The sequence below is a fragment of the Hemiscyllium ocellatum genome, chromosome 9 (assembly GCF_020745735.1).
Source record: "Hemiscyllium ocellatum isolate sHemOce1 chromosome 9, sHemOce1.pat.X.cur, whole genome shotgun sequence".
Lineage (NCBI taxonomy): Eukaryota > Metazoa > Chordata > Chondrichthyes > Orectolobiformes > Hemiscylliidae > Hemiscyllium > Hemiscyllium ocellatum.
Genome location: NC_083409.1, coordinates 58,698,761 through 58,709,836, shown reverse-complemented (window position 1 = coordinate 58,709,836; position 11,076 = coordinate 58,698,761). Strand labels below are relative to the sequence as shown.

The window sequence follows — 11,076 nt, the reverse complement described above, 5'->3', positions numbered from 1 at the left end:
GACATTGGTTTGGCCACTTTAGGAATATTGCATGCAATTCTTGTCTCCTTCCTATCAGGTGGATGTTCTGAAACTTGAAAGGGTTGTGAAAAGATTTACAAGGATGTTGCCAGGGTTGGAGGATTTGAGCTATAGGGAGAGGGTGAATCGGCTGGGGCTGTTTTTCGCTGGACGTGGGGTGGACCTTATATAGATTTATAAAATCATGAGGGGGGTTGGGGTGGAGTCCAGAACTAGAGGGCATAGGCTTAGGGTGAGAGGGGAAAAGATATAAAACAGATCCAAGGGGCAACATTTTCATGCAGAGGGTGGTACATATATGGAATGGGCTGCCAGAGGAAGTGGTGGAGGCTGGTACAATTGCAACATTTAAAAGGCATCTGGGTGGGTATATGAGTAGGAAGGGTTTAGACCGATATGGCCCACGTGCTGGCAGATGGGGCTAGATTGTGTTAAGATATCTGGTCAGCATAAATGAGTTGGACTGAAGGGTCTGTGTCCATGCTGTACATCTCTACGACTCTATAACCTCAGAATAAAGGGACACTAATTTAAGACTGAAATGAGGAGGCATTTATTCAAGAGTCTTTAAAACTTCTTGCCACAGAGAATCATGAGGCCCTTGTGCAAATTTAAGGCCAAGATAGATTCTTGATCAGTAGGGGAATCAAGGGTTACAGGAAAGTGGCAGGGAAATCACGTGAGGAATGTGGCATCAGTCATGATCCTATTGAATGGCCTAATGTGTGGACTATCTTGAGACTAAGGCATATTTTTAACTATTATCTCAGTTGGTATTACCAGAAGTATGTTACTGCTCACAGGCACTTTCCTTTCCCCTACCAATCTGGGCTAGCAAATTTTGCATTAGTGTCTCTTTGAATCTAGCACAGCAGCCCCTCAAATCACAGAATTTTGTTTTGTCTTCATGTTATGTCAGCTTCAGGAACAGGTAACTGTAGAGAAAAACAAACGAGGATGACTATTCCTGAGTTGTGAACAGGCTTTCCCATCAGTTAAGTTGGTAAATCCATTGCATCGAACCAAGGCCCTGGCAACAACTACAAGTTTCAGTTTTTAGTCTCTGCTTGATTACCCTGTCTTAATAAGTCTTTAAGAAAATTTACAAATGTCATTAATAACATCTTGGATTAAAGTACGGTCAAAATTGGCCAGCTTTCCTGCTCCTGATCACTTCCCAGTGACACATGCTATAATGTGACTGTGGAAATCAGGTTTTGAATTAGCTATGTTACATCCATAGCAAATACTTACTGTGCAGGTTCCACATGAACAATGACTTGTATGTGCCATTAGAGTGATGCAAATTCTCATTGAATCACAACCCTCCACACAAGGCAACGACATTATAACAGGAGAAGGTTGGAAAAAAAATTAAAAAGCCTTAGTATTTGGAAAAATAATGAAAATCCATAGCACTGGACTTATGGGGTGCAAAAGCACCAACGGTGCTATTTAATAACTTTCAAAATTCAATAAAATTGAAGGAACATAAAATATATCCATGCTTTTGTTTAATCACTTCATATAAAAATTTCTTAAAAGGTTTCTGAACACAATATACAATACTATACCATACATTGTGTGAGACTGAGAAAACATTAAGGAAATTGCCAACCGAAACATTGCAATGTTTAACAGACATATAAACCCATTGCTCATGCAGACGTTCCAATCTGCTAAACCATTTTTAACACAATTTGGACCAAAAGCTTATATGCAGTTTACAAGATACTGACATCAGACAGGAATTATTTTATTGTTTTGCAGCTTTAAGTTCCTAACAGTTATCCCAGACATTGCTTCACAGTTGCACATTAAATAATTTTAGATTGTAACCTGTGGTGGACTAGTTTAGATAACTGAAAAAAAACTTGACACAAATATTTTTAATTTCTGGGTTCCATATGTCTCTTTATCACGACTGTTCAGGTTATACTATATTACACAATAATTAAAAAAACAATGGCAAGATGATGAGAACTCTCACCTTGAATTTCCTACACAGTAACACCACCACTTTACCGGCAATGTTAATGCATAAATTAATAATTTACAATAAACATTACAATATGTACATGATATAAATACATGGCTCTAAATAGAAATGGACATGCTCTAAGAATGTAATTAGCAGTGTTGTACAAAGGATGGCACACTGATGACATAAACTGAATTTAAGCATAAATTAAAAAGATAGGTGCAATCAAATAAATAGCCTCATAGCCTTACATGATATACTTAAATGCTTACTAGTGTCTCCCAAATAAACTCTTGTGGTCATGTTTCATGTTCTAAAACTGTAGCTGGCACCTATACATTACTTTCTTAGGTGATAACAACAAATAGAAACAATGGGCAGTGGCGCTAGTTGTTAGAGGAACAAGGAATTTCAGTGAAATACTGGCAAGCCAACTCATGGCCTTGAATTATGCGAATATTCAGAGGAATGAATTCCTTTTGAAGAGAATACCAATGATTATGTCTAACATTAATGGTTACAGAAGTAAAAGACTGGGCATGCTGGGGACCTGAATAAAACAGAAAATGTTGGAGATACTTGGTAAGTCTGGCAGCATCTGTGAAGAGACAGAGTTACCAATTCAAGTTGATGACTTTTCATCAGAATTTTCATCTATTAGCTCTGCTTCTCTCTCCAAAGATGCTGTCAAAACTGCTGAGCACATCCAGCAATTTCTGTTTTTAATAATGATGCCTACCACTGTGTTCATTCATATCAGTCTGTTTCAAAAGTACAGTCATAAAAATGTACACAACCAAAGAGCTATAGACTACTCTCATCCTGTGAATTTCATTTTGAAGAGTGGAAGGAAAATGAAAATCTCCATATTTCCCCTTCCACATGATAATGATCAGCATCGATTGTGATACTTAGATCAAAATTACAAGAATGATTTGTTTCTCTTTATTAATACCTACAGTTAATCAGTATTATTAATGATGAACTTTCCAGCATGCATTCATGATTTAGAAAAACAAGAAACCCTCTTCTGAATGAATTAAGACACTTTATGCCAATCATTAAGCTGGAATCCAATAGTTGAGAGGTTACACTGAAATTATAAAATTGTTTATGAACACCAATGTCTTTACACAGGGAAAATTCCAGCTCACAATGATTTATCCATTATGCAAAGCTGGAGATTGTCATGGCAACACTTAAATGCCATTGCTGAATGTTTCCAGTAGATAATTAAGGAAGAGAGATAAAAATAATGCAAACTAGTATCTCAGTAATTGAATGTCATTCGAATGTCATTGATATAGAAGACAGAGTCAGTATTTCATCTCTAGTACTATTTCACTTTTTTTTTGTTTGTCAAATAGGGATTTCAATTCACAGAAATATAACACTACCCTATTTCAGGCATCGAGTATTTTCATTAAATCTGGTGTAAAACAGGAAAACATCCTTGACTTTGTGTCAATAGCAAGCCTCAACCACTCCCTCAGAAGGACAACCCTAACTGCACTAGTTTAAAAGTTAAGTATGATGAACAAGTCAGTTTTTATTATTATTCATTATGGATGACAGGTATTTTTCACCTATGTGATCTTGAAAATCTTTTCACTTCCCAAAGCAGCCATTAAGGTCACTTTACAGTGTGAATTTGCCAACTTAAATGCAAAACACTGGATATGAAGATAATTTTCAATGGCACGATTGAGATTGTGCTAAATTCGTATAACTTTGGAACCAGCAAAGGGGAAACTTTCAACATAAGTCTGAAGTAGATTTAAGCTTATATCGCAGAGGTGAGATGCCATGTTCAAACCTACTGAACGCAGTCAATTTATCACCTTTATACTTTCAACAACTGAACGTGTAATGATTTGGGACTGAAATTTGTTTTCACATTGCTTAATAATAAAAATATAATCTAACCCAATGTTAATGTGTCTTTCCACCTATAAGCAGGACTGTGGCAGTCTGTAATAAGTAGGTACTCAAAATCTCCCAAAATACCAATTTTTAAAAAGCTAGGTATAAAACAAAAAATGTTCATACGGTTGAAAATCTTTTTGGGACGTTTTTTAAAATAGGCTATGGATAGTTAGTCCATTTTTACTTTCAAAGCAAAGATGCACCAAAGAATAAATTTTCAAAAGCATATATTGCCATACTATGAAGGGAACCGGAAGACTTAGTTTTAATTTCTCTTAATTTTCAAAAGAATTATAAATGGATTTGTTCATGTACTGTTCTTTATGTGTAGAAAAAACTTTGTTAGGATTTTAGTAAATTGTGTTCAAATAAATAAAACACTTTTGGAAGGACAAAAACATTTTTCAAAAGGCACACAGTCCTAAGACATAATTTAATGAACAAAGAACAGTTTCCTACATAAAAAGCTAATTTGTATTATTGAGACTGTCATACAGTTTCAGTGTCTTGCAGTATGAAATCTCTCAGTTTTGTGTCATCCATGTGCATGCTCATCCCCAATTAAATTTTAGACGGTTTTTGTCCACCAGCTTCAAATAAGCATGGCTTGCAATTAAGCCAATACTTCAATACAGTACTTTCAAATGTTTCATCTACCTTTGGTCCTCCAATCTTGCCGTCAAGGTTAGTTGATCATCTGAACCAGAATGGTAAACTTTCAATTGCAAAACCTTGGGTTTAAAACCAACATCATAGGTTTTTCCCCTAGAGATTATTTGTGCACGTGACAATAACTAAATGTCCACTTCGTAAAATAGTTACGTATCAACAGGTGAGGTGTCTTCAGTTAGGGGGTCTGCTTGTGTCTCTTCCACCTCAATCTCCTGGCTTTCTGGTTCCAGTGCAACAAATATCTTTGTTTCACAACTCTGACAACTACTGTCCTCTTCTCCCGGACTCATTTCCTCTTTCTCAGTCCCTTCTGAATCTTCATCTTCTTCCAGTGTGAGCTCAAACTGGAATTTTTCAGTGGAGTATTGACCTTCTTTTTCTTGTTCATCTGGGGAAGGGGATGGGCTCTGGGGAATCATGCTCTGATACCAATTCCTGTTGTCCTCCAATGTGTCTAATATATCCTGAGCATCAGGATGAACAAGGTCAGCCCATGTTTCCCACAAAGGATGTGCAATGTAGTCAATGAATCCAACCTAGGCAAAAATATCAGTATATAATTAAATTAACATTAATCCCATATCTTCTCAAGAAACAATGTATAAATATTCCAAAGCACAGAATTGGAGTATAACTACAGATTTTTTTTTATAATGTATAACCAAAATATTTCAATGTAATTAAATGAATTGCATTTAAAACAGTGGAATACAGATCCATAAGTATTAAAGGGAAAAGGCTAGCTTATTGGTTCAGCAAGAATCGACTATCAGAACATTGTCAAACAAAAGCATTCTTTGTAAGAATGAGCAAAGGATCCTGAAGTACAGTTTACAATCTAATGGACAGATGATAAAATATTAAGAACAAATGCTGGAGATAAAAGGCAGGTACATTTTTTTTTTATAAATCAGTAAACCTATCCAAGTTCCTCACTATATAACAGAATACAGAGGTTAGTGTTGGACAGTTATTCATCAGCCTAAAGGGAAATGTGCACCAAATGGGCCAAAGGATCAACATGGACCCCTGTTCTTTCTGATCCATATTAATGACTTGGACATATGTACACAGGGCATAACATCAAACTTCTCAAATATCGCAAAACTTGAAATGCTAGATTATAGCAAACTACAGGATGAAAGACACATGAAATTGGCAGAAATATAAAACAGGAAATGCAAAGAGGAAAAATGTGAAGTGATGCATTTTGAAAAAGAGTGAACAGGCAATTTAAATAATAAAATAATAAATAAAGAATGCAGTTACACACAGACCTGGGGATTTATGCACACAAATCTATGAAAATGACAGGTTAAAATAGGAAAGGGATCCCTTTGCTTTATAAACAGTGCCATATAGTACAAAAGCAAAAGAGGTTATGCTCATGATAAAACTGTCCACAAAATATATGAACTTTTTACTCGACAAATAAAGTAGTTATCATCTACCTGGGATTTTTCAACTATGGCTGTATGTTTGTCGCACATTGGACTGATTTCCATGCCTCGTTCCCGTTCTTTGTCTCCCTGGTGAAAGAATTCATCCATAATTCGATCTGTCCATTGCCTATACAGCTCTAGGGATTTTGTGGGATTGCTCAGGTCAGCACAGTGCACCATATTGCGAAGAACCTGGAACCAATAATTTGGAAGATTATTTAGACTCTTCCAAAATAAAAGATCACAGACCTACCTCAAAATTACACCCTCAATCTAGGCAGACTTCCCTAGACTATTGAACTATCATGTCAATGAGAGCAGCAAACCTTAAATTTTGATTTTGTCCCAAATCATTGGGATGTTCCCTTGTGTACAAAAGGTACTCCTAGCATTGACTCACCCCAGGCATGAGCAGAGAAATTAGGAAACATGTTGGCTTCTTAGGCTTCCAAATATGACACAGGAAATTCCTGAACTACTGTCAGTACATTCCGATTTAAACCACATCATGTTTGGTGTGGAGTAAAAGGGGAGAGATAAAGGCTTCCGTTTGTGAGGAACAGCACTCACCAAGGTGAGCTCTACATTTCACACATCTATTCCAGGCAGATATAGGACCATGGTATGTACCTGAATCCAACCGCTCCTCCTAATACACAGTAGTCAAGGGAATTCAAAACTACATTTTTTTTAAGGCAGTAGATGCTTTATTCTGTAAAGTTTAAATGCCCCAAGGCCTTCAATTATTCATTATCCCACAAATGGCACTTATTTGTTTAGTGTGAACCACTCACAGATGGTGATTACCCCAACCCAAACCCCTCACAGTAGGTCCACCCACATACTCTGACAGGAGTCAGACTCCTGTCCCTCACCTGCCCGACAGTGATCAGCCCTTTTTTTGCCCCAAAACTATGATTAGCCATTACCATCAGTGCTCACCTCCCTTGTTCATCCTTGAAAATTTCTCAACCATTCTCTCTCCCCTATTACCCAAGACAATGCCATCTGACTCTAGTTGGACAGGAACCAGAAATTACAAAAAGCATTATACTTTTCACTTTCCTGTTATTCTGGTTTCAATTTCCATTTCAGAGGCAGAGCATATAAAAATGGCAATTTCCATCACAACTGACTGAAACGTTTATCTTCCAACTGCTTAAAGCTCCAGGATTTAAAGTCTGACCTAGCGAAATGCCAGAGGAGATTATGTTATGGTTTCCTTCAAGAGAAACAAATCAACTTCTTTTGTCGGATTGTGAATTTTACACCACTGATTCCAAATGTTGGGATGCTCATGGAAAAGTAGGACAGTTCATTTATGTAAATGTAATCAGTCATGTGCATAGTACAATACAAAGGGTGGAATTTGTTCTGTTCCTGGGAGCAGAAATCAAACTAGAGGAGGAACCTAATGGCACAACAGGCAAAATGTCTGAATCTTGGAGAGGAACTTTCACAATCAAGTCCTTGGAACTTTAAAGATGGATCAAATTTCCCAACAAGATGGAGAAAGTGGAGACTGTAGATGGGAGATCAGAGTCGAGAGTGTGTTGCTGGGAAAGCACAGCAAGTCAGGCAGCAATTGAGGAGCAGAAGAATCAACGTGTTGGGCATAAGCCCTTCATCAGGAATGAGGCTTGTTAGCCAGGGCTGAGAGATAAATGGGAGGGGGTGGGACTGGGTGGAGGTTGCTGAGAAAGCGATAAGTGGATGAAAGTGAAGGCGAAGGGGATAGATCGGGGGGAGTGATGGATCTGTCCGGAGGGTGGTGCTGATTTGAAGGCTTGGGACTGGGATAATATAAGGCGGGGGGGGGGGGGGGGGGGGGGGGGGGAGGAAGAGAGGAAATGAAGAAACTGCTTATTTCCGCATTTATCCCGTGTGGTTGCAGGATCCCATGGCAGAATATGAGGTGATCCTCCTCCGGGTGTCGGGTGGTAACAGTTTGACAATGGAGGCGGCCCAGGACCTGCATGTCCTTGACGGAGTGGGATGGGGAGTTGAAGTATTCAGTCATGGGACAGTGAGGTTGGTGGGTGCAGATGTCCCAGAGATGTTCTCTGAATCAATCCGCAAGAAAGATCACTTCAACTCCCCATCCCACTTCGTCAAGGACATGCAGACCCTGGACCACCTCCACCGCAAAACCATTACCACCTGACACCCGGAGGAAGAACGCCACATATTCTGCCTCGGGACCCTGCAACCACACGGGATAAAATGTGGATTTCACCAGCTCTCTCATTTCCTCTCTCATTTCCCCCCCCCTCCCCGTTCCCCATATTATCCCAGTCCCAAGCCTCTAAATCAGCACCGCCCTCCAGACCTGTCCATCACTTCTCCCTCACCTTCATCCACCTATCACTTTCTCAGCTACCTTCCCCCAAAGCCCACCCCCCTCCTATGTATTTCTCAGCTCCAGCCCACGAGCCTAATTCCTGAAGGGCTTATGCCCAAAACATTGATTCTCCTGCTCCTTGGATGCTGCCTGACCTGTTGTGCTTTCCCAGCAACAGACTCTCAACACAAATTTCCCAATAGCAAGCAAAGTTCCTTTGCATACTCTTTAAAAGGTCTGCTCACCAGAATGAATGCCACTTGCCAGTTTTATTCTCCATGAGTAAGGAATATTTGCCTTTTGATTCTCAAGTGCATAAAACAGATGTGCAACAAGTGTTAGTAGCTATTTTTTAGTAAGATCCCCTCTTACTCTTCTGAGCTCTAATGGGTACAGGCCAATCCTGTCTCATTATCCCTCATAATACCTTTGGTAGTGTCGGCCTTTTCTCATTGCTGATGGCTGATTTGCATTAGAAGTAGAACAGCTTCAATTCCTGCACTAGTTGAGGTTGCCATGAAGGACTGTCCTTCTCATCTTGCCCCTCATGCAAGACATTGTGACCGTTAGGTAAAATGACCACCAGCTGTCTCTCTTGGATGAGAAAATAACGCAGTGATCCATGAGACTATGCTGACTTTGCTAAGGGCTCTTGTGGTGCAGTAATAATTGACATTTGAACCCAGAGATCTAGGTTGAAGGCTTAGCTACTTCAGAGGTGTATCATACCACAGCTGGACAGGTTTGTTTCCATGAAACCTGTAAGAGGCATGCAGCAAGTGAAGTATACTTGTTGGATTTTGGAGTGAGTAGCAAGTGCTTTATCTTGTTTCATATGTGTTGATCCATGCCATGTCATGATTGACACTGGGTAGTGTAGCCCAAATTGCATGGAGCATGGAAGATGTCTGAGCTTAATGTTCCGGTACAGCAATTGAAAAGCATTTGGACTATAAAAGTAGAAATATTTTGGCAAAGTAGCACAGAGGGTTGGTCAGACCATTTCTACTGTGCTGTTTATAGTTCTCATTGCCTTATTTGAGAAAGGACTTAATTTAATGAAGAGCAATTGAGAGAAGGCTCACACTACTAAAGGTATTATGAGACAGGGTTGGCCTGTACCCATGAGAGCTCAGAAGAGTAAGAGGGGATCTTACTGAAAAATGCAAAATTCTGAGGGAATTAATATGGTAGATGCTAAAAGGATGTTTCCCCACATGGCAGAAACCTGAAATGGGGGGGTGGGGGGGGGGTTGGGAAGCACATAAAGTGACCCCCCTTCAAAATGGAGATGAAGAGAATTTCTCTTTTTCCTGAGAGGGTCATAAGTCTGTAGAACTTATTACTCAAAGACTGGTGGAGGCAAGATCGTTGAATATTTTTAAGGCAGAGATCGATCTTGATTAACAAGGTTGTCAAAAGGGTACTGAGAGTAGGCAGGAGAGTGGAGTTGAGGTCACAATCAGATCAGCTTAGATCTTGTCAAATGATGGAGCTGAATGGCCTATTTTTGCTTGCGATTTGTATGTTCACATGCATCACTTCCGAGCAGCCAAATCTGGCTTACAGAGATGTAAGCCTGTCCACATAGAACAATACAGCTCAGAACAGGCCCTTCGGCCCACGATGTTGTGCCGAACATTTGTCCTAGCTTAAGCACGTATCCATGTACCTATTCAATTGCCATTTAAAGGTCACCAATGATTCTGACTCTGCCACTCCCACAGGCAGCGCATTCCATACCCCCTCACTCTCTGGGTAAATAACCTACCGCTGACATCCCCCCATACCTTCCATCCTTCACCTTAAATTTATGTCCCCTTGTAACACTCTGTTGTACCTGGGGAAAATGTCTCTGACTCTCTACTCTATCTATTCCCCTGATCATCTTAAAAACCTCTATCAAGTCACCCCTCATCTTTGCTGTGCCAATGAGAAAAGGCCTAGCACACTCAACCTATCCTCGTACGACCTATTCTCCATTCCAGGCAACATCTGGTAAATCTCCTCTGCACCAGCTCCAAAGCTTCCACATCTTTCCTAAAATGAGGCGACCACAACTGCACACAGTACTCCAAATGTGGCCTTACTAAAATCCTATACAGCTGCAACATCACCTTACGACTCTTGAATTCAATCCCTCTACTAATGAATGCTAATACACCATAGGCCTTCTTACAAGCTCTATCCACCTGAGTGGCAACTTTCAAAGATCTATGAACATAGACCCCAAGATCCCTCTGCTCCTCCACCTTACTAAGAACCCTACCGTTAACCCTGTATTCCGCATTCTTATTTGTCCTTCCAAAATGGACACCCTCACACTTGACAGGGTTGAACTCCATCTGCCACTCCTCAGCCCAGCTCTGCATCATATCTAAGTCCCTTTGCAGCCGACAACAGCCCTCCTCACTATTCACAACTCCACCAATCCTCATATGGTCTGCAAATTTACTGACCCACCCTTCGACTCCATCTTCCAAGTCATTAATAAAAATTATAAACAGGAGAGGATCCAGAACTGATCCCTGCGGAACTCCACTTGTAACTGGGCTCCAGGCTGAATATTTACCAACTACCACCATTCTCTGACTTCGACTGGTTCGCCAGTTCTCTATCCAACTGGTCAAACTTCCCACTATCCCATGCCTCCTGACTTTCCGCATAAGCCTACCTTATCAAATGCCTTATTA

The 11,076-nt window shown here is 39.9% G+C and overlaps 1 protein-coding gene across 5 annotated transcripts in view; it reads right to left on the bottom strand.

Moving 5' to 3' along the window:
- Positions 1 to 1,530: 1,530 nt before the first annotated feature.
- The window catches only part of pde4ba (phosphodiesterase 4B, cAMP-specific a), a 197,560-nt gene continuing 188,014 nt past the window's right edge, over positions 1,531 to 11,076 (bottom strand). For all 5 annotated transcript variants that reach the window (XM_060830384.1, XM_060830386.1, XM_060830387.1 and 2 more), the window contains 2 exons: positions 6,052 to 6,234; positions 1,531 to 5,136 (listed from right to left, as the gene is read on the bottom strand). In XM_060830384.1, the coding sequence (XP_060686367.1) occupies positions 4,747 to 5,136; positions 6,052 to 6,234 (573 nt within the window). In that variant the 3' untranslated portion in view covers positions 1,531 to 4,746. The remainder of the gene's footprint in view (positions 5,137 to 6,051; positions 6,235 to 11,076) is intronic.